This window comes from Tilletiaria anomala, assembly GCF_000711695.1.
Source record: "Tilletiaria anomala UBC 951 chromosome Unknown K437scaffold_173, whole genome shotgun sequence".
NCBI classification, from domain to species: Eukaryota; Fungi; Basidiomycota; class Exobasidiomycetes; order Georgefischeriales; family Tilletiariaceae; genus Tilletiaria; species Tilletiaria anomala.
Window position 1 is genome coordinate 329 of NW_013546849.1, and position 22,196 is coordinate 22,524.

The 22,196-nt window shown below is 56.9% G+C and overlaps 5 protein-coding genes across 5 annotated transcripts; 3 read left to right on the forward strand and 2 right to left on the reverse strand.

Annotated features, from left to right (window-relative positions):
- Window positions 1-296: 296 nt before the first annotated feature.
- Window positions 297-3,496, reverse strand: K437DRAFT_57151 (uncharacterized protein). Its single transcript, XM_013384559.1, has 3 exons — window positions 3,140-3,496; window positions 1,621-3,031; window positions 297-1,518 (listed from the first exon to the last, which is right to left on the reverse strand). The coding sequence occupies exons 1-3, from the start codon at window positions 3,301-3,303 to the stop codon at window positions 535-537; spliced, it is 2,559 nt and encodes an 852-aa protein (XP_013240013.1). The 5' UTR covers window positions 3,304-3,496; the 3' UTR covers window positions 297-534.
- A 2,508-nt stretch (window positions 3,497-6,004) lies between these two features.
- Window positions 6,005-11,896, forward strand: K437DRAFT_276836 (uncharacterized protein). Its single transcript, XM_013384560.1, has 5 exons — window positions 6,005-6,802; window positions 6,871-8,888; window positions 8,963-9,958; window positions 10,024-11,409; window positions 11,486-11,896. The coding sequence occupies exons 1-5, from the start codon at window positions 6,333-6,335 to the stop codon at window positions 11,815-11,817; spliced, it is 5,202 nt and encodes a 1,733-aa protein (XP_013240014.1). The 5' UTR covers window positions 6,005-6,332; the 3' UTR covers window positions 11,818-11,896.
- A 3,544-nt stretch (window positions 11,897-15,440) lies between these two features.
- On the forward strand, window positions 15,441-17,909 carry K437DRAFT_260158 (uncharacterized protein). The gene is made up of 5 exons (XM_013384561.1): window positions 15,441-16,184; window positions 16,304-16,464; window positions 16,551-16,949; window positions 17,034-17,448; window positions 17,540-17,909. The coding sequence occupies exons 1-5, from the start codon at window positions 15,452-15,454 to the stop codon at window positions 17,635-17,637; spliced, it is 1,806 nt and encodes a 601-aa protein (XP_013240015.1). The 5' UTR covers window positions 15,441-15,451; the 3' UTR covers window positions 17,638-17,909.
- Window positions 17,879-18,431, reverse strand: K437DRAFT_260159 (uncharacterized protein). The gene has a single exon (XM_013384562.1). The coding sequence runs from the start codon at window positions 18,146-18,148 to the stop codon at window positions 17,945-17,947; it is 204 nt and encodes a 67-aa protein (XP_013240016.1). The 5' UTR covers window positions 18,149-18,431; the 3' UTR covers window positions 17,879-17,944.
- A 203-nt stretch (window positions 18,432-18,634) lies between these two features.
- On the forward strand, window positions 18,635-22,196 carry K437DRAFT_260160 (uncharacterized protein; the record flags this gene model as incomplete). The annotated part of the gene is made up of 3 exons (XM_013384563.1): window positions 18,635-18,876; window positions 18,964-19,134; window positions 19,200-22,196. Coding segments are annotated over exons 1-3 (3,287 nt in total), but the record flags the coding sequence as incomplete, so codon positions are not given.

Genomic DNA, 22,196 nt, shown 5'->3' on the forward strand with positions numbered 1-22,196 from the left:
ACCTCGAGGCCGCACTGACCAGGCCCTCCGTGGCGGCTGATTCTGGCATCTCTTGTCATGGATTGACGGTCTTATTCTTCATGCGCTCGGCTCTATTAAGGCGTATCGTACTCTTGCTGATGTCCTGATCTCTCATGTATCATGCCCAATTTTCAATCATCAAGATGGCGGAGGTATCCTAAAATTGACTTTCACTACCGCAGAGTGACTGATACTTGCTTGCTCCATTCTGTTCGATCTGATGCACCGTAGCCCTCGCAGCCGTGTTCCATTCATAATGATTGATGACGGAAGATCGCACTTCACGATAGATATGACATTGAAATGCCCACCGATCATGCTGCTGAAGCCAGGCTGATACTGGCAAGTCCTTTCAAGGCAGCCCATTGCTCTGCGCATCAAGACAATATCGATATCCGAGCGCAGCACCTATGTACTGCTGTTCTAAATGTTGAAACCCGTAGCCCCCAAGCAATCCTGTTACAACCCGCCCAATACCGTTCGGATCCTACCCTGAACCCTATACAATTTTTTTTATCCCGAGATCATTCCCAAACTGTCCGCCCCGCGTTCGAACCCGCAAGGGCCTTGGCGACCAAACACTGTCGCCTCACTGCGTGCCCAAACTCTGTCCAGAAGAATGTTGTAGCCACTGGCAAGTTGAGTGGCATTCAGATTGGCCATTGGATCCGCCTCATCGCTGAGGGAGTCGAAGCCGTAGGTAAAGGCGAAGCTTGCGTCCGTATCGTCGAGGGTACCGCTGTCGGCGATGCCGTTGGTGCTCAGTGCACCGTCGAACTCCATCGCATGCGTAATAGCATTGGGGAGAACAAGGCGAGAATCATCGCCCTCGCAACCCTCCGTCCGTGCCCTTTCGCCACCGCCGCCGCAACCACCCCCGTTACGGCTGAGCTGCACAGACGAGAAGCCGTCATCTGGCATGAGGTACTGCGGAGACGCGTATCGATGAGTAGGCGCAACGCAGGGAGCCGGACTGGCCTGCACCAGAGCCACCGACGCAGTTGGGCTGGTCCCTGCAGTCGAGACCGAGGCTGACGCTGATGTCGAAGTCGCAGTCGATCCATTGCAAGGACTCAACGCAGGGAGACTGCGTCTCCTTCTGGTCATAGACGCAGAGGCCTTGATCCTTCTGGAGCCCTTTCCTTGCTCGCTGGTCGTGGAAGCAGCAAGTGCAAGTGCAGGAGGAGCTTTGCCACAAGGGCGGCCGATCTTCTGGCGCTTGCATGTTGAGCCTCGGAGCTCTGCAGGAGCTGACGCGTCGATCACAGCCACTGTGTTGTCCTGTCCAGAGTGCGAGCGAGCGGGCCGATCCGACAATGGCGGCGCAGCAGCTGGTGCGTTAGCGAGCTGACCGTGTGGCATGGACGATGAGGCGGCGGATGTAACGCGGACCTGCTCGCTCGTGGCAGCCAGCGTTGCAACGTGTACATTCGCAAGACAATGCGAAGGGTCAAGCTGGGCGAACTGTACGCGGCGGATACGCTCAAGCAGAGCAGCCTAGCGCCAGAAGTCATCACCGAGCAGGGCAAGGAAGTCGCAAGATGATCAGCATTCGGTCTCGAGGAAGGGAAACACACCTAGCTGGCAACGTTGACCAACCTTCTCTTCCGTCGTCAAGCTGCCCACATTGCGGTCTCCCATTTGCAGCTGCTGCATGCAATGCGCAACAAGTGACCTGCTGTTGCGCAACGCGAGCGCATTGTTGACCACGGGACCTGCCGAGCCTGAGTGCTTCGTCTGGTCCTGATGCTGACTCTGCTGGTGATTCTGCTGGTCCTGCGAGTCATTGATGAACGGATGTCCTTGATTGCTACGGTCGTGTTCGTTGTTCATTGTACACGGATCACGGTCATGGTACTGCCGTTGAAATTCGCGATGCTGTTGCTGTGTCAAAGTGTGAAACGGGTCAGGTCCACGTGAAGATCTGTGCTGATCGAGCGGCCGAGTGTGTGGTGGGCTTTGGAGTCGTGCATACTGGTGCGATTGAGGCTGCGAGTGCAAAGTTTGAGGGTGTTGGAAGTCTGAAATCAAAGTCAAACAGGTGGGGACGACCTGCTGAGGACTCTGTCGTGCAGCTTTCTGATTGAATACGGCATCAACCTGTGGGCTTGCCAATCTCTCCAGGTCTGACATCTCCGTCGATTGTTGCTTTTGCCAAGATTCCTGTATTCCGCTTCCGTCCCATTCCGGTTCGTTTTCCATGCGAGGCTGCAGGTGCGGCTGCGCATGCACCGATGGAGCTGCAACAAGTGGACAAGCGAGTGACGAATGAGCCTTGCCAGAGCCTTGACAATCGGAGTTGCTACTCTCGTCACTACCGTAGGGGATCGTCGAAGGGTCAGGAGAATAATCTTCCTTGCGCTTTCGAGTGTGACCATTCGAGCGGGGAGCAGGCGGATGCAATTGTTGTTGCCGTGGCGCCTCGGGCTGCGACGCCGGGAATCGTGGACCTGGTTGATGTTCCATTCGCGTGAATACAGGATGCGCAGCCGGTGGCGATACCTGCTGCGCAGTTTGAGGCGGCAGCAGAAGTGTTATCGGTGCAAGCTGGGTAGTCGCCAGCTTGCCAGCCTGGCGTTGGCGTTGGCGCTGACGTTGACGCTGCACATTCAAATCGCTGTGTAACAACTCAACAGTGGCTGCAACGGCAGTTTCACTGTCCCTTACGTTCTGAGAACCCGCGTGACACTCCTTACGCTGTGCCTCGTTCGGCGACGGCTGCGCCGAGTCGCTTACGTTTGCATTGGCGCTATGGCGCCAGCTTGCAACGTGTTCAAACGCTGTCAAGTCATTGTTTTGCGTGGTGAAGACGTCCCAAAAGGCAGACCATGCCTCGTAAAGAGCTCCATGCGACGCATAGGCTGGCTCGTTGTCCCGGACAGAGATGCCCATATTCCGCGCAGTTGCTGTAAAGGAGCACCCTGCTGGCACACCAGCCTCCCTGCAGATTGCCCGAGCTGCTTCTTTGAAGCCACGCTGCAAGCAGTAATCACGCATGCAGAGATGCAGCCTGTGAGCGGTGTGTGGCGTGCAGGAGAGGCGCGAACAAACAAAACAGCCAAGATCAGTACACTAGCGCCCGGGAGATCTAGTCTAGCCGCAAACAGCTCTGACTGACATTTGGTCACTGCCCTGACCCTTGCCGCACGGGCTGTTGCAAGCCGCAGTTTTGGTCGCCATCCCGGACGTTGCTGCACGCCTGGTGCTGCGGCTGTGGCAATGGACTGACGAACGATGCGTCGATCGGGTCGTCGAAGAGGCCTTTCCACTCCACTTGGTCATTGCACCTTGAATGTCGACTCCAGCGAGTGATGTTAAAACTACCAATGCGTTTACCGCTGATGGCGAAGGGTTTCCGTGTAATGGTTAGCGAAGAAGAAGGAGGAGCGGAGAACCAGGGAGAGTAGATGAAAGGCTGCAGCGCAAGTAAGCAAACGGACTAAAATACACCACCCATGAGCTCATGGTGCACCGCACGGTCGTGCTATCTCTCCCTCTCGGCTCTCCCGCTTTCTCTCCCCATCCTATTTCTTTTGTTGATTCCATGGAATCCGATGTGGATGTATTTAGCCGGTAGCGCCTTGAAACCAAGCTGCTCGGCGCCGGGCATGCCGAGTGCTATGCCCTCCGGTAGCGAGAGGCGCTTGGCTGTGGGGGAGGTGGGGCGGGTCACGATGAGTGCCCCACTGCTGCGCACATACTATTATCTGCACTAGCACATGTTCCTGCCCAGACTGAGCACGGCTTTAATGTGGACGATGGACCAGAGCAGCCAAGAACATACAGGCTGCATCTGCATAGACTAGCGCCAATCAAAACCGCTGACGCCGAAATTCCCGAAGGGGTATTGCCTATAGTGTTAACCGTCCTCATTCCATGTTTGGAACAATTAAACGCACTCGGCACTCCTCTTCGATCTGCAGGTTACCTGCCCTCTTCCCCTGTTCCCATACCTGTGCATCCACCACATACGTTGCATGTGTATGTGTGCTTAATATATCCCAGGCTTTCTATCCTCGGTCTATCATACGCGGTCACCGCCGTTGAGGCAGTGTCGAGGCTATCAGCGTCAGCACATCAACCTGCGTCCAGGCGTTGGCGCGTCAGCCTAGGTAGTGGGTCTGCCCTGGCTTGCCTTGGGCCCTAGGGGCGGGGGCGGATCATCACAATTGTATGCTTCAGCATAGGTGAGCCTGCCTCGAAAGGCCAGTCAAGCGAAGGCCCTAAACTGCCCCGCAATACCATGCAAGATGAACGCATGACTTCTGCTCATCGTCCGATACGTATCGTATACAGGTGTATGTGGCACACATAATACTATGTCGAGTGTAACATGATGTATGGTGCGGATGTCGCAGGATGCACATAGCTCGCCTGGGGTACCAGCAGTGAGCAGCGCTTCAAAATCAAAGTGTAAGGGCAGAGCCAGTTACTCATTTGACTAAGGTACCGTACTATGTGTATTCCGTGGCAGGTCGTGGCTTGGCAGTGGCAGGGTGATGGTGAGGAGTTGTCGAGACTCGAAGGCGACGAGAGGTCGCCGTGCCACCACTGGCTGAGTCCTATTCAGGCAAACCTGAATCAACCCGACCACATCGACAACAAAGTCTGAAACCAACTGGGCAGATTTATCATCTTGGAACCCCCGCAAAGGGGGCAGAAGGAACCATGGCCTCTAGGGGCAGCCAGAGGCCCTCGATAGTGAGCTGATGTGACAGAGCTGTCACAGGCGCTAGCGTCGCCAACAACTACAAGACACCCGGGTCATCGGTGACCCATGAGCGCGTTAGGCGTAAACCCAATCGGGTGTTGTGATATGAATCTCGATCCCCGGGTCAGGTACAGGAGAAGGCCAAAGAAGGGTAGACAACGAAAATGCACCGACCGTTCATTGAAGAAAACTTCCCGCTTACTAGGCAAAACTTTGAAGCCAAAGGCGTGATTGGAAATGGGACCAGCAAGCAAGCATACATATTCTTTCTTATCAGCTATCGGGGTATTCAGCGCGCCAGCGTCAATATCTCCCGCATTCATGCGTGAACTGTTGAAGAAACACAGTTCACACCATTGCATTTCCTCGTCGGCTCTTCTTTAAATGAGACACTTTCAAATTCCAGACGATCATCACTTCCCGGTTCCTACGGCTTCCGCAACCCTAACTGCACCTGTAGCCTGTTAGCTTTGCACAGGCGAGTATGCTGAATTCAGAGGCTATAGGCCAGTATATTTTGAGTGAGGGCATGTAAAGGCCAGTCACGTGGCGAGCGGCTATGGCTCCATTCGTGGGTTATACCCGGGTTTGAGATCTGACAGGTTTGTACCACACATAAAAACACGAAAATTGGATAATCTTGAGTATGTAGGCATGTAAGTATGCATGTGTATATGCATGTACTTTTGAGTTTTGACAGCTGAATTTAGGTTTCTTGCACATTGCTTCCCGACCATTCCCGGTAGGCGTTGTGCATTTGTGGGGATACATGGGCGGAGCTGCGAGGCAGATCAACGAACCGTTCCGCTATCAGAACATAGTCACTCACCACACACCACCAATTTAACTTTCACAAGTTTCCTTCATTTTCATCAATCTGTACACCTTGCAAGCCTTCAGTAGACCATGGACATCTGCTGTTTTGCAAGATGAATCCATTCGTGTATTTTCCCAGGAGAGACTTCAGTAAGCTAAGGTCGCCTGCTGTTGCGCACGGTATCGTGTTCAACGTTACATGTACTTATGTGCAGTTGTGCTCCGTACATATCTTACGTAGTATGCCTATGTTCGTCACTGGAAAAGAAAGAAGTGTAAATTCAAGAATTGAGAGCCACGCGTCACGCGTCATGCGTGGGGTATGCAGTAATCAACAAGCAGCCAGCAAGGGAAACAACCCTACTTGAGCCAAGTGCAACTCAAACCCCCTAACCAAATAAAAAGAAAATGGCCTGCCTACTATGCCCTCCCTTTTCTGTCTCAATGCTGTCCCATGTGATGCGTTCTCTGTGTGTTGTCGTCCCACGCTGCTGGCGTCTGTTTCCTTTCGCCGATCATCGTCAGATCGCCGTCAGCTGATGATGGGCATCGCTAGCAACTCCAATCGAGGCCCATGTTCACAACTGGCACTACGTGCGCACATCTTCATCCCGCGCCCCAGGATGGACCGAGGGCGACACCGACCTGACCTAATCTGATCGACGATATCTGCAACGTCTTCTCCGAAAGCTGTATAGGTCGTCATCAGCAATATCTCTCAGGGAGGTCCAAAGGCCTTCAGAAGGTGCACTCAGCCACCGTCACGGGTGATCTCTAGGACACAATGTCTTCCTCCCGGGACGCCCAAAAACAGCACCACGCCGTTGCTGAAGACCGCTACCAGGCACCGTTTGCATGGGCGTCGCGCAAGCGGTCAGATTCGCAGGTAGTTACGGAGGATCCTCTTTCTGACGCTGAGCAGGACCATGCCCAAGCATCTGATGAGCCCCAAGCACCAGAGGCCACCTGCGACGAAGTTATGCCATCATCGCCCTACTTTGACGACAAAGAAGCAGCAGAGGCCGTCGCGTGGATAAGGTCGGGTGCTGCGCCAAAGGGGACTGGCACACCCGCCGACGACGAGCCCTCTGTCCCCTCGGACTACTTTCAAGATGGCGGATGCGAAGACGACGATAGTGCTGGTATCAGTATTATGGGAAAGAAACGTCGCGACAGTCAGGTCGGCAGCTACGATGGCGGAGGAAGCATTTTCGATGGGCCAAGTGCCGGAGCGATTCCTAGCAGCATGAGCTCGTGAGTGCACGATTGTCGTTCTCAGATAATGGGAACTCATTCAATGGTTGCTTCCGACCCCTTTTCAGCATGCGTCGCACCTACGCACGCCCCGAACTCTCGGCCCGCGCATCTTCCTCATTAGCGCGGCGCCGCATCTCGCGCGAATTTTCGAGGTCTCCATCAGCCCATCGGGGTGCCAGCGGGAGAGCCCGGAAGACATCCATAGACTCGGTCAATTCGCAGGCAGTGTCTATTGGTGCAAGCGACGGAATGGTGGACAATTTCGAGCCGGGCGATGCAGGGGACAACGAACATGCAGGCCCGTCATCTTTGAGGCGAGTCCGCACGAGTAGCTTCACGAGCAACCGGTCAAACCGATCTGCAGGTGGTATGTCCATGGGCTTCGGGCGCAAGCGGCGTGTAGAACCGCGCGACGAGTTCCACCACGGCTCGCACACGCAGTCTAAAGGCATCCTAGGCTCCATCATCTCCAGCCTTCGGGGTAGCGGGCACGACAATGCAGATGAGCAGGACGGCGGCGAGATGCCGAGCTTCGGAAGGAGAACCAGCATTTCTTCCAACCTCTCTCCAACCTCAAGACGCTCAGCCCGGAGCGGAAACGATGAACGCGACTCGGGAGAACGCTACTCAGACTCGGACTCGGACGGCTACGGGCTCACCATGGATGATGACGAAGACGACGACCTTGGGGTGCGATCCGCGTCATCCTCGGATGATGGTGATACGCGCGACGGAGGCCTGCTGCCGTCTGCTTTTGGGACACTGAGTGGCGCAGTCGACCCTGTCTTCGGAGACAGCCGGTACACGATCGAACACCTACCCGAGGACGATCTCGCAGAGCAGGCGCTTGAAGAAAATGCCAATGCAGCTGGCGGCTTCAGTGGATTTGGAGGAGGTACAAGTGGCATCCGTGGGCTTGGTCGAAGTGTGGGCGAAGCGGATGTCGAAGCATATGCTGCCGATCCACTACTGCAGGCAAAGGCGGATGAGGAAGCGGCACGGGCGAGGGAGAATTTGGCGTATCTCGATAAGTCATCTTGCAGCCGTCAGCAGGTCTACCTCGCCGAGGAAGATACGCTGATCCGCTTCACTGGATATCGAATCATCACGTCCCGTCGGCTCGCGTACATCACCTTATGCATCCTCACACTTGGCATCGTCTACCTCGTCATGCGATGGCTGCCGCGCCTACGTCTCAAGTGGCTGTGCAAGGAAGCGGAGTTCGCAATCGATGCGGATTTTGTCGTCGTGGAGAACCAGTGGGGCGACTTATTCGAGGCCAAGATCGAGACGGTGCCGTTCGCCAGGCCACTCGCGGCCGTCTTTCCGCATTGCACGAGCAAAGACCCCGCCTCGACGCAGGCAGAGTACCAGGCGCATGTCGCCTTGCACAGCCAAGTGACCAGCAAGAACGTATCGGCGGCTAGCAGCTTGCGCAAAGGCAAGGCTGGTGCAGGGCTTCCAATGAATACAGGCAGCGAAGCTGGCGCACTCGAGCATCACATCAATGCACTTTCTGGCGTCGAAGCTGAACAACTTATGGAACTTTCGTATCTGGAATACCGCTACACGCGCTTTGCGCTCCACCCTCCGACAGGCCGGTTCAGAATGATCAAGGATTGGCGGGACCCGACATGGACCTCCGTCTCTGCCGTCTCCTTGGGTGTTCCCTGGGACGGAGAGAAGGATCGCAAGACGCTTTTCGGCGCGAACGTCATCGACATCGCCGCAAAGTCGTCCTGGACCCTCCTCGTGGATGAGGTCCTGCATCCTTTCTACATGTTCCAAATTGTCAGCATCGTCCTATGGAGTTTCGACAACTATTACTACTACGCATTCTGCATCGCGCTCATCTCCATTGTCTCCATCCTGACGACGCTACTCGAGACGATGTCCACGATTCAGCGCATGCGGGAGATGAGCAGATTCTCGTGCGCAGTACGCGTACTCAGGGAGGGACAATGGATGGCTTGCGACAGTAGCCAGCTTGTCCCGGGAGACGTCTATGACGTTGCAGAATCAGGACTGCTCCTCTTTCCTGCGGACAGCGTGCTTCTCACCGGCGACGCGATCGTCAATGAAAGTAAGTGTGGGGCACGCACTTCGAGACCTGCGTCGGTGCTGCCGCTGACTTTGGCTCTGTTCTTCCACTTACAGGCATGCTCACCGGAGAAAGTGTCCCAGTTTCGAAGGTACCTATCACAGATTCCATGATGGCCAGCTTGCATAGGCCCGGCAGCGAGATCAGTGCGGACCTAGCCAAACATTTCCTATTTGGTGGCACCCGCATCATCCGTATCCGCGGCACCAACGGACTTGTGCCTGACACAAGCGAGTCTGGGGCGAAAGCGATGGTTGTGCGTACGGGCTTTGACACCACGAAGGGCGCACTCATCCGCAGCATGCTCTTCCCCAAACCCATGGGCTTCAAATTCTACCGCGACTCTTTCCGGTTTATTGGCTTTCTCGCTGGCATCGCCTGTATAGGCTTTCTCGTGAGCGCGGCCAACTTTGTTCAAATCGGGATCGCGTGGCACACCATTGTAGTGCGTGCGCTCGACCTTATCACCGTCGTCGTTCCACCTGCTCTCCCAGCGACAATGAGTGTCGGCACTGCATTTGCCATCCAGCGCCTGCGTAAGAATGGCATCTTCTGCATCTCACCGAACAGGGTCAACATTGGTGGCAAAGTCAACGTCTTCTGCTTCGACAAGACTGGTACGCTCACTGCGGATGGTCTCGACGTCTTGGGAACGCGCACAATCGATTTGCGTGGAAAGCGTTTCTCTGAATTACATGAGACGGTCGAAGAGATGCCAGTCAACACAGGTGCCCCCAAGGAAGACACGGATGCCCGGAAATTGCCGCTTTTGTATGCACTTGCGACGTGCCACAGCCTCAAGGTTGTCGATGGCGAGGTGATCGGAGACCCGCTCGATGTCAAGATGTTCGAGTACACCGGCTGGACGCTGGATGAGGGCAAGGACCGAATGGCCAAGGCCACCACAAAGACCGGAACAGCCAAGGATGGCAAGAGCCGACTGACCGACCGACCCCCTGCGCTCGTCCAGACGGTCGTCCGGCCGCCTGGTGGCCAGGCCTTCGAAATCGAAGACGCAATGAAGCCTGGCAAACATGCGCACTTTCTGGAGCGTGAGTGGGCGCGTTTGCGACATTCTATATATCATAACTGACCGATCTCCTCATGTTCTGTGTAGTGGGGGTTTTGCGAACGTTTGAATTCGTTTCACATCTCCGAAGAATGAGTGTCGTAGTCAAGCGCCTCAAATCCGAGTCTATGGAGGTCTTTGTCAAGGGTGCACCCGAGGTGATGACCGACATTTGCATTCCTGAGTCCTTCCCAGCCGACTATGACGACTTGCTGGCATACTACACGAAGCATGGTTACCGCGTCATTGCATGTGCCGGGAAGAGTATGCCCCGCATGAGCTGGATCAAGGCTCAGCGTCTGAGGAGAGAGCAAGCCGAGAGCGGGCTCAGGTTTCTCGGGCTGATCATCTTCGAAAACAAGATCAAGGAGGGTACGCCGCCGGCGATCGAGGCCCTGCGCGAAGCGAGTATCATCTGCAAGATGGTCACTGGTGATAACCCACGAACTGCGATCAGTGTCGCTAGGGAGTGCGGCATGGTGGGACAATCGGCTCAAGTGTTCATTCCCAACTTTCTGGAAGGCAACGCCAAGGACGCCCGCTCCACGCTGGAGTGGTTCAGCGTTGACGACGAGCGGATCAATCTGGACTCGCACTCTCTGAAGCCGATTGTGGTGGATCCGCACGTTTATGACTTTGAGGAGTTCGAGCTGCAGGACTACCAGCTGGCGTTAACCGGCGAGGTTTTCCGGTGGATGGTCGACTTTGCGCCAATCGACACGCTGCGGCGGATGCTGATCAAGGGCACGATCTTCGCGAGAATGTCGCCGGACGAGAAGCACGAACTAATCGAGCGGCTGCAGGCGCTCGGCTACACGGTTGGCATGTGCGGGGACGGCGCGAACGATTGCGGCGCGCTCAAGGCGGCGGACATTGGCATATCGCTCTCTGAGGCCGAGGCTTCGGTCGCTGCGCCGTTCACGTCACGCTCGCCGGACATATCGTGCGTGATCGAAGTGATCAAGGAAGGGCGCGCGGCGCTGGTGACGTCGTTCAGCTGCTTCAAGTACATGGCGCTATACTCGCTGATCCAGTTCACCAGCATCACGATCCTCTACAGCTTTGCGAGCAGCCTGGGTGATTTCCAGTTCCTGTACATCGACCTATTCATCATCCTCCCCGTCGCGGTGGCGATGGCGCGGACGCTTCCGTTCCCGCAGATTCACCCGAAGCGGCCGACGGCGAACCTAGTGTCCAAGAAGGTGCTCGTGTCCATGGTCGGGCAGGTGCTTATCTGCTCTGTCGCACAGCTGTTCGTGTTCTACTACGTGCGCAAGCAGCCATGGTACATGCCCGCGCCGATTGACCCGGACGAGCTGAACGTGGTGAACCCGGAGAACTCAGCGCTGTTCTTCGTGTCATCGTTCCAGTACATCCTCGTCGCGGCTGTGTTCAGCGTCGGAGCGCCGTACCGCAAGCCGATGTACACCAATCGTGAGCATAAGCCCACTTTCGCGTCGTTTTTTCCGCAAGCGTTGCTGACACTCGCTCCATTATCCCTGCATGGCAGCGATGCTGGTCATCTCGCTGACGGCATTGACCGCTTTCTCCCTGTACTGCCTCTTCTCGACGTCAGGCTATGTGTTCGACCTGCTGGGCCTAGTCACGTTCCCGCCTTCGTTCCACTGGTTGCTGTTTGGCGTCGTGCTGCTTAACACGGGCGTGTCGTTCGCGTTCGAGTCGTGGGCGATCCGCCCGACGATCCGCGCGCTCAAGGCGCTTCAGCGCGCTTACATGCGTGTCCGCTACGGCCGCGACGGCTGGCGCACACGGCACCGCAGCCATGATAGCAAGCTGTACAAGGCTGTCGCCGCTGGCATGGCCAGGGACGGCCAAGCGTGAGGCGGGCTGTGTGTACACGCATGACATACATACACGCATACATACACGTATACATACATAGATATATACATAAATAAATACATGCATTCGTAGGTATGCAGCGGTCTTCGGACTCCCCGCTTTCCGTTTTATTGAGAGCCTGGATGCAGAGAATGTCTGGCGGCGTTTCTGTGGACGCAGGTCGCCGGCGATCATTCCCTATTTCTATGTATTTACTGGAAGGCAGATGCAGCAACGCATCCAACCCCTATCATTCTCATCATCGAAGAAGCAGATGCATGCATTCAGGAAGTGGCCTTTTCTTTTGGCGACAGAGTCATGCGCGCGATCTCGCGCAATTCTCCAGTGTTGCGACAGCTTCGCCGGGTTGGCAAAGGCAGAAATTGCATGTATGTATGGTACATCGATCCAAGCCAAGCAAAATGCAGAAAACAAATCGACCCAGCTGTATTCTTGACATTCTTGATGATACATGTAACCTCACTCGTGGGCCGCGCAGAGCGCCGCGAGGCGGGAGGTTGCATGCCCAATCCATCGTTCCTCACGAGTCTCTTTGGGCGCTCTTAGCAGAGGGGAGATGGATGCGAGGTTGCGAAAGATTCGAGAGGCTGATCATGAGTGAGTGAGTATCAATCCCCCGACTACCCGAGCCGACGACGACGACCACAGAGAGCTAGGTCCAATCGATATAGAAGCTCGCAACGGAAGAGACAGTCGTCTGTCTATATGCGCTCCCAACTCCCTAAAGCAATATTGGCTGGGCGTACGTACATACGCTCCGGTTACACTGTATGGAGCCTAGCCAGTTCAGGTCAGGTTGGGGAGTATATACTCATACTTGTATACAAGTAGTCTGTGGGCTCATTTGGCCCTTGGTCTGTGATGGAAAAGAAGGAAGCTCGGAGGGAATCGTTGCAGAGAGGAAGAGGGAGCAGTTCATAGACTGGAACATGATAAGAACGTTTTCTGGACTGCAAGGCAATTGATTGGATTGGAATGGGGGTATCTCGGCAGCCCCGCTCCGCGCGTCAAAGTCGATTTCTTTCTTTTCAAAGGAAACCTAAATTGCCCTCCTTTCATTTGGGGCTTTCTTTTTTGGTGTTGGCGCGCCAATGCTGCCCTGCTGCAATGCGCGTAGTGCAAAGCCAATAAGGGAATAGTGCTGCATCTGTAACGGAGTTACATACATAGCCTCCAGGGTTAGACACTCAGCTTGTTCTTTTCCTTCCTAGAGAATCAAGGTGCGATAGAGCGTACATGTATGTATGTATATAGGTATACGTATGCATGTATACTGGCGGAGTGCGTCTGTCATGACCGCGTCACGAGTGCTGATCATCAGCCAGCCAGTCTACGCCAACATACGGTAGAGAGCTAAACTGAGGGGAAGTGAGCTACTGGGCGAGAAATATGAGATGGGATGGGATGGGTTATGGAAGAAGAGTGTCCTCCTGCCGAGAGCATCTACTTCATCGCCACCACTCTCCCAGCAATCCCCACCCCACCCATTCCACAAGTCTCACCTCGCCTCGCGTCGCCTCACCACCATAACCCTCTCTCATTGGGGCCTCCATCTGGATTCCGGGCTGGCCTCTCCCCCTTTCAAGCGCTCCCAGCGAACAGACTTGGCGGGCGATTGGCGTCGAGGTCTTGGGACGCCGGCCTTGGTCGATCGTGCGCATCCCAGTCTGAGCAACACCCCACCCAGCCCGCCAGCTCATAATCGCTCGCTCACCCGCTTTTCCATCCGAACACGATCTCATCCACTTCAAAGGGTTCCGTATGCGTCCCACAGTCAGAGCTCGGCGGGTACATATAGCAGCAGCAGCATAGCAAGATGGCACGCCCAGGCTCAGATGGCCCTCCGGCCATCGACAACAACTGGCACTTTTCCGCATGGGGGAACCAACCAGACCAAACAGCAGACTCCCGGTCACAGCCCGTCGCCTCAACTTCCCTTCAACAACACCCTCCTCCTCCCCAGCATCCTCATTTCCTCCCCCCCTTTACAGGGGGCAGCAATAGCATGCATGCATCCCCACTAAGCACCAGTCCAGCCGGTGTGGAGCCGGCGGCCAAGCTTCCCCCTAGCGCCTTCCACGCTAGCTATGCGTCAAACGACCCCGAAGCCTTCATCAGCGACGCCGCACAGGACAGTGGCAGACCCAACTCCTCTTCCTCTGCACAGCGGTTCGGGTCGAGCACTGACATGACTGCTGTCGACGGTGCCAGTTGGAGCCAACCGCAGCCGCAGCATCCTCCACCGCCCACCGTGTCCGTCGCGGCGCCAGCCTCGCGAGCGCAACCGCATGCCTTTGTCCCCGACCCGAAGGTCGCCGGCGGCCTTCGGCCGCTGGTCGACAACACGGGCGTGCCGATCACCAGGAAGCTTCCGCCCAGCTGCGATGTTTGCAGGGCGCGCAAGGTCAGGTGCAAGCGCCAGATGGACCCGACAGCGGCCGATCAGCGGTGAGTCGTCCGAAAGCGCTTGCAACGGGCTACAAGTCCCGCTGCTGATCGCTGTCGATGGCCTTGCTCTTTTTTTGCTCCCTCCAAACAGGTGCCAGCTCTGCCGCACGCAGGACTGCGCCTGTCTGTACGAATATATTCCAAAGCGGCCCGGCCCCCGGCAGCGGCGCACGGCCTCCTTCTCCTCGTCAACGTCGCCGTCAGCGGTATCTTTGCGGCGCGCGAGCCCATCCGGCGGTGCGCCGGCGCCTCCACCGCGCTCCTCCTCGCACCGCCGCTCCGACCGCGGTAGCGGTGCGCTGGGTGGCGGCCCCGCTGGCCTGGCGGGCTTCAGTGCGTCGCTTTCATCAAGCGCCGCCAGCTCGCGCAGTGCCAGCAGCATCCGCAGCGTCGGCTCCAGCACGCACACCAGCAGCTCCTATGGTGGTGGCTTTGACCCACAGTTCACCCCCGCCGGTGGCGCACCAGGTAGCCACAGCCCGGCGGCGAGTCTGCTGAGCATCGGCAGCAGCATCAGCAGCTTCAGCTCCGGCAGCAGCGTTGATGCCGGCATCAGCTGGACCTCCCACTCAAAGTCCAACGCTAGCAGCGGGCTCGAAACGCCGCAGGACTGGCTCGGTACGGGCGTCGGCTCTGGCGTCGGTGGAACAGCAGGGGTTACCGGTTTCAATGGAGGCATGACTGCGCTCATGCATGGCGTCGGCGGCGGCGCAGCGAGCTATCCTTCCAGCGCAGCGAGCGAGAGCAGCAGCACCACACGCACTTCAGCCCACCGTACCTGTGGGCCGCGCAAGGCTCGGCGCCCGCGCAATTAGAGCCCAGTGGCAGCAGCAGCGGCGCTGACGATGACGATGTCGATTATCATCAGCCCGACGGCCACCCGCTCTCGGCGCCCCTCGTGTCCGCCGCGTCACATTTTGAAGGACTCCAGCTCGACGCGCAGCACCACTCCTGGACTGCTGGAAGGGGGGGCGGGGACGGGGACGGGGGCGAGGCCGGCGATGGTGGTGCCAGAAGCGGGGTACTTGGCGGAAGTGGGGGGAGCGGCATCGGGAGCGTCCCGGGCCCTGCCGCCTCGTCCAGCGGCGCGACGCCGCACCCGGCCCAGTCGACGTTGTCGCTGCTCTCCAACAGCTCGGACGCGCACACCATGCATGGCGGCCACATGGGCATGGTGTCCACTGAGACGCTCAGCGCTTCTATGCCCGTACATTACCACTATCTCCAGCAGCAGCAACAGCAGTCGCAAGGGATGGCCATGGGCGGCAGCGACGACTGTGGCGGCGGTGGGACGCACCCAGTCTTTGGAGCGTATCCGCCCCACGTCACTGCGAGCCACATCACGCAGGAGCGCGCAGACGACGCAACCGGCGTCGCGGGGCGTGGTGGTGGAAGCGCCGGCGCCGCGGGCCCAATGTACCCCACGTGGTTCAGCCCCATAGCTCCGTCGCACTTTGGCGAGAATGCACCCGACGACGGCCGCGGCGCACGCGCTGGCGACGGCGACGGGAAGGCAAAGTTGCAGCTGGCAAGGGAACACGCTTTTCTGCACGACACATCGTTGTCTCCCCGCTCCACCTTGCTCGTCGCTCACAGTGCAACGCCCGCGGTAACAGCAGCAGCAGCGCACGACGAGACGGGTGCAGACGGGCAGCAGCCATATGGCCCATCTTCCTCTTCCTCCTCGCTGCTCCCTCTCCACTTAGCCGGAGCGGTACTTGGCGCCCGGAGCCTCGACGATATCGGAAGCCGCGCGGGGTTCCAGCAGATCTTCCAAGCGTACAGCACACACCTATACCCGCTGCTTCCAATCGTGCGCATCAGCACTTTTTTCAGCGACCTCAAGAGCAGACGAGACGCGCGCGACCAGGACTGGTTCGCGTTCTCCCTCAGCCTCGGTGAGTGCTTGCAGCCGTCGCGGGCGCTCGCGGCGCGCTGCTCGATTCTCAGACCTCAGACTGACGCATTTGCGGCCATATATTCACACACATGCGTGTTGTGCGTCCGGGCTACGCAGCCGCGTATACCCTCGTGCAGGTCCCGTGCGCCGCTCTCGGCCTCTCGCCGGACTCGGCCAAGCTCATGCACGCCAAGCTCCACGCCACGTCGCAACTGCTGCAGTCACGCCGCTACGCACCCCTGTGCCATTTCCAACTGGCGTTGCTCTATTGCGACTATGTGAGTCTGCGTCTGCTTGGCCTTGGCCTTGTGTGCGTGGATAGAATCACGCCCGAAGCTTACCGCTCTTGCCAACGCTGCTGCAGATCTATTTATCCACGCTCGGTTATGACTCGGCTGCCAAGTCGCGTTTGGGCGAGGGCATCCACCTGCTCCCCGGTTTCTTTATGCAGGAGGAGCGCCGCCGCGCGCACATGTCCGGCGCCGAGCAACAGCGCGCGGCCATGCACGACGGCGAGCTATCCAAGCGACTTTTCTGCGCGTTCCTCGTCGCCGATCTGTTCAACTCGCTCCTGTATGACGAACAACTCTTCTTTAGGGAGGAGGACATCGGCAATGTTACGCCGCCCGCGGCGGCCGAAGATGACGCTCCTCCTTTGTTGTCACAGCACGGCTCGCCGGATGGAATGGGCAGCCTCTACGGTTACCAGATCGCGTGCAAGTTCATTCTCCTTTGTTATGAGCTGACGGTGTGCTGGCAGAGGGTAAGCACCTGCGCAGGAAGTTGGCGCGGCGGAGCGTCTTGTTTGGTGTGGACGTTTACTTATATATGCTTTCCCCTTCCCCAGGACCGGCGACGCAAGAATGCGACTGTACAAAGTGTGCACGAGATGCAAGAACGCCTGCACGTGCTCGAAAGGCGTCTGGCGAACATCCTGTCGGAGGTTTCCGAGGCCAAGAAGGGGCAGCCGCCAGCTGCAACAGACCGCAGCTCTTCGCTCCTGAGCCTCAAAGTCTACCACACCGTCCTGGAGGCGACGGCCAGGTACCTCCTGCAGAGCTACACCGCGCTCATCGTGTATACGCTGCGCGCTTGCAGAGGCGCGGGCCTCGACGTCAAGATTCCAGAGGAGAGCCAGCTTGTTGCGAGCGCCTCAGCGGCGGTCGTTCACATTTTCTCGTCGTTGCGGGAGTTGCCGCTGCAGCTCATCGCCGCGTGCGGCCAGCCGGCGCTGTCAGCGGCCAGGTTCCTGATCTCCAAATGTGAGTCTCTCTACCCCGCGGGAGCGCGCGCAAGGTGTGCAGTTTTCCTGACCTGTACGTTCTTACGTTGTTTCGTATTTTTCAATGACAGTGGTCACAAAGGTCCACGCGGACGACCCCCTCCACGGAGCCATATCCGAGTTCCACGCCCAGCTTCAGCATCTCGCAGGTCAATCTCAGGTCATCTAGGTTTGCAATCTATGCGGACGGGAATAGCCTCATCAAAGTTTTTTCCTTCGTTAATGGCACATCTTGGTGGACGGCGAGACGGGGCTTTTCTCATCTCATTGGCATCGTCATCATGGGTGAGATCCTGCTCTCCGTACCATCCAACCATCTTTTGCATCCCCATTGACATTCAACATTACCGGCATTCCAGCATCATCATATCAACATTTGGACAATCGAATTTCGCATGTTCTGTAGCATAGGGTATACTGGGCCAATACATTGCATCGTGGTGGAACTCCTGCAGATTGCTTTTGAGGAAGCTTGGTCAGCCCGTGGGTACGTCCGAGCCCATGATCGTGCACGCAAGGCTTAACAGGTCCAGGGTGATAGGTCCCTGTAAGTAATACTTGCAAAGGTGCAGAGGAGTACGGAAGGCCACTAGAATGCAGAAGTCAGCGGGTCCGCCCAAAATTGCCATAAGGAGAACCAGAATCGAAGCGCGAACACATGCCCAAGCGGAATGAATCATCAAGGTCGCCTACAAGTTGAAAAGCGATGCACAAAGGTAAGCGTGCCAGTTCTGGGGCATATATTGGCTTTTCAGGATAATGGCTCGGGAGAGATTGCGAATTGCGATGAGACTACTGTGTGAAGCCGCTGGCCCCTTGCGGTCTTCTGTCCCTTGCGGCCTTCCAGGCCTTCGTGTTTTCCTTGCATCTTTGCCAGTCGCCAGCACTTATAGTTTTGGATGGGAATGAAGAATCAGCTTCTTCGTTCTCGCCAACTTTAGCTTTCCGATCTTTATCTGCGAACGGTGAAACACATGCTCAACAATGAAGAGACGTTGTCGATGAATGGGAGGAATAAAATAGAAGTGGAGCCTTCCTTACATCCGCACGGCAAAGTAGAAAGTAGGTGAACTCGACTCTGTATCCAAACGCTTGTAAAGCCAATCTCCAAGGGAGCACGAGAGTTACTCTCACGAGAACTCATTGACGCCTTCTTTGCCAGGACCCAGGTAGATGCTGCAACCGGCTGGCTCGTTACGTTGTTCATCAGCTTGAAAGCACGAAGCGCGCAGGGCTAAAAGCGTGCTGTTGCAGAGATTTCTGCGCTTCCCTTGTGCTGTCCGTTTACGATGCCGACCGCGACATGCAGCGATGACGCGACGGCTTCCACGGGCGCAGCCAGTACGAGTAAGGTCACCCTCGACAACGTCAAGAAGCGCAAACGGGCGGAGCTTGAGACAGAGATATCGTGAGCAGCAGTATCCTTGGGTGCCCTGCAATAGAGACAAAGGTGTGCACGTGCTGACACATATCCTCTTGCCTTACGTGTGAACAGACGCGTGAAGAACGGCCCGCCATCACACGAGTCGCTGTTGCGCGAGTTCATTTTCCTTGTTGATCACTATGCGTCGACAAGGCCTGGTGGTCCGACTGTGCTACCTAGTGCCCCATTCATCTGCAGTGATGAAGAGGCTGCAAAGGCGTCGGAGGAGTATGGGCTATATAGGTGCGTCCAGCCCCATGCCTATGGTCCTCGTATTCTCTGTGCTGAACAACACATTCACATCACAGACATGGGAAGTCCATTACCACACGGACTATACCCTCGCTAGAGAAGCTGAAGAAAGAGTTTTCAGATTCACTGGGTGTACGGATACCAGACGACCTGCTGGAAATCGGGGAGGACCTCGGCTTCGAGCCGGAGCCAGAGACACAGGATAAGCAGGAAGCGCAAATGACGCAGGCGGTTCCAGAGACACAGGAGACGCAGTCTACCACCGTAGGAACAGCTACGCAGAGAGCATTGCAAACACAGTTGACCGCAATTACAGTCTCGCTCAAGGACACACAGGCGTCAAATCCTGCGAGCGAGGCGCACCCAGACGTGCAGGTGCAGTCTGAGAAAGAGCCACAACCGCAGGCGCAGGCTCATGCACAGCCGCAAGGAGATATACCGTCTAAAGCGGAGGAAAAGGCCTCTGCCGAAGCTTCAGCGAAACAAGAGTCGCAATTGCAGCCTGTTGCGGCAGGCCATCTATCCACCCAAAACGCTCCAAAATTGACGCCCCCAACATTTCACGTGCATCCTCCTCCTCCTCCTCAGCCACCTGTCGTTCTGCCTGGAAGCGATGTCCCTCCCGTTGAGGTCCCAGCGGCAATCAAGCTGCTGGCTCCAAACCCCCTATCCATCACCTATGCCTCCTCACTGCGGCCCTTACCCCCCGACCCGCATCGTCGTTTCACTGGCACGGGCGTGAGCGGTGGTGCAATTCACCACCGGGGACAACGCAAGCCGCCGCAGCTTTCAGGTCGCTCGGCATTAGCGGCAGCTGGGCCTGCAGGGACTGGACAGACGGATCTCTGGCGATGGTTTGTGCGTGCACGCGCCAGTCCCGGATCCGGTCTGGTCGGTAAGGCGGATAAATGCTTGATGACGTCGGACTGGAAGGTGGCGTACGTGGAGCAGCGCTTCATCCGTGCCATGATGCGCATCGAGAAGCTCAAGCAGGCGGGCGACTGGTCGTTCCGTCAGCCGAAGCGCCAGCGTGGGCCGGCGCCCAAGAAGGCGCATTGGGACTACGTGCTGGACGAGATGCGCTGGATGCAAACAGACTACAGAGAGGAGAGGAAATGGAAAATCGCTTGTGCGCATCAGATGGCACATGCTGTCTTTGCATGGCACCGGGCTGGATCGAAGCAGGCGAGACAGGCACTCTGTGTCAAAATCCGCGAACCTCAGCAGCAGAAGAAGGGTTCGGGCGGCGCCGAGCAAAGTACCGAGGAGCAGAGCGCAGATCAAGGAAAAGAAGTGGTCGGCGTCACAGGATCTGCAGCGTCAGAGCAAGCTAACGGCGCCCAAGGACCCGACTCTGGAAAGGACGCAGATCCAGCCATGGACATAGATTTGGAAGCGGATGTTGCAGGTGCGAATCAAGACGCAAAAGCAGATACCGCTGTGGACCCAGATGCTGATGCGGAAGGCGATGCGGATGCTGATGCTGATGGAGAAGCAGATGCAGATGCGGATGGAGAAGTTGATGCTGAAGGAGAGGAGGATGCCGACGGGGAGGTGGACGCAGATGGTGATGCAGATGATGTCGAGCGTGCACTGCAAGAGGGCGACACTCCAAAAGTCAAGATTGAAGTGGTCAATCAGCCTCGTGGAGCCGCAGATCCAATGCCAGCTCTCTCTGGCGTTGCGCCTGTCTCCAGTTATCAGCAGCAGTCTTGCTTTAAAGATTCTGTAGAAGGGATCAAGAGCGATGCGCAGACGCAGGATGCAACTCTCACCCGCGAAGCTCTACCCAGCTCGGTGGTCAACACTCTGCGTGCTCCCATCTTCTCGATGGACGTCGTATCGACTGTCATCTCGCCCACAGCGTTGCTTGAATCCGTATGCCCCCAAAATCTGGCTGCTGCGCTCAATATCAGCGAGGCCGAAGTGGAAAGCATTTTGGATCCCACAAATGTGGGTGTCTCTTCACTCTTCCCTGAGCTTCCACTGTTCACTGGGCCGACGCTGCCACAAGATGGCAAGCATGACCGACGCGTCGACGAAGGCTCATTCCAGCAGACTCCACGCCTGACTCATGTCACGCGACTCCTTGATTCTAAACCTCTGCTCGTTAGCACTCTGCGCCCTTCGGAGAACCGCGAGCAAGGTCAATGGCGCGAAGACGCGCCATGGTTCTTGGCAGCCCAACTTTCGGATCCTTATAAGGGTGTATCACCAGATTTGCTCGATGCACTGTTGCAGCCAGGCTCAGTCTTGTTCGCAAAGAAGTCGCACCGCGTCAAGGATGGAAGTGCGCTCAATCCCGACGCACATGCACCGGCTGGTCCAGCCAACCCGGAGGTGCGAGCTGCCCAATTCATCTGGTCTCCAGAAGAGGACAGTTACATTGTCATGCTCGCCAAAGAGTATAGCTGCAACTGGTCGCTTGTCGCAGACCTGTTCAACGCCACCAGGCTTGCAGTGCCGACGGACCGCCGCGTTCCATGGGACATATACGACAGGTACAAGCGCATTCAACAGGCAGCGCGTGAGGGCACTTCCATTACACCACAGACGCAGCTGCCGCTAGAGATCGTCGGCGGCGAGGATGGCACGAGCATTCCGCCCGGAAATACGCTCATCGCAAAGCGGGAGCGCATCAATAAGCGTGTCAGTGCCAAATTTGAAGGCAGTCGCAAGAAGCTTCGCCGTTTTAGTTTGGTCGAACTCATGCGGAAGAGTGCAAGGAAGCGAGACGCAGCACCCAAACCGAGCACGCAGATGACGCGCAAGATCAATTTGAGTTCGCATGAGACGCATGCTCAGATCAAAGGCGGCCCTGTGGCCACACCGCAGCAACTCAGCAATCTCAAGGCTGAACGAGATCAGCAGACCATCAGACTGTACTATGAACAGCAGCGCGTCGCGCAGCTCGCATATCAGCAGCAACAAGCTCGTTTGCAGCAGCAGGTGCAAGTTCAGCAAGCAGCACAGTCACAGCCGCCGCCGCAGCAACAGCAACACCAACAACAGCAACAGCAACAGCAACAGCAACAGCAACAGCAACAGCAACA

What these genes read in the sequence shown, in the direction of transcription:
- K437DRAFT_260159 (XM_013384562.1), bottom strand. Translation starts at nt 18,148, where the DNA reads ATGATTCATTCCGCTTGGGCATGTGTTCGCGCTTCGATTCTGGTTCTC.
- K437DRAFT_260158 (XM_013384561.1), top strand. Translation starts at nt 15,452, where the DNA reads ATGGGCATGGTGTCCACTGAGACGCTCAGCGCTTCTATGCCCGTACAT. An exon ending in CGTTGCTCTATTGCGACTAT is followed by an intron (nt 16,465 to 16,550) that starts GTGAGTCTGCGT and finishes ACGCTGCTGCAG; the next exon opens with ATCTATTTATCCACGCTCGG. An exon ending in TGACGGTGTGCTGGCAGAGG is followed by an intron (nt 16,950 to 17,033) that starts GTAAGCACCTGC and finishes CCCCTTCCCCAG; the next exon opens with GACCGGCGACGCAAGAATGC.
- K437DRAFT_276836 (XM_013384560.1), top strand. Translation starts at nt 6,333, where the DNA reads ATGTCTTCCTCCCGGGACGCCCAAAAACAGCACCACGCCGTTGCTGAA. An exon ending in CGACGCGATCGTCAATGAAA is followed by an intron (nt 8,889 to 8,962) that starts GTAAGTGTGGGG and finishes TTCCACTTACAG; the next exon opens with GCATGCTCACCGGAGAAAGT. An exon ending in ACATGCGCACTTTCTGGAGC is followed by an intron (nt 9,959 to 10,023) that starts GTGAGTGGGCGC and finishes TGTTCTGTGTAG; the next exon opens with TGGGGGTTTTGCGAACGTTT.
- K437DRAFT_57151 (XM_013384559.1), bottom strand. Translation starts at nt 3,303, where the DNA reads ATGACCAAGTGGAGTGGAAAGGCCTCTTCGACGACCCGATCGACGCAT. An exon ending in GGTCAGGGCAGTGACCAAAT is followed by an intron (nt 3,032 to 3,139) that starts GTCAGTCAGAGC and finishes CACCGCTCACAG; the next exon opens with GCTGCATCTCTGCATGCGTG. An exon ending in GCTTGACGACGGAAGAGAAG is followed by an intron (nt 1,519 to 1,620) that starts GTTGGTCAACGT and finishes TTCTGGCGCTAG; the next exon opens with GCTGCTCTGCTTGAGCGTAT.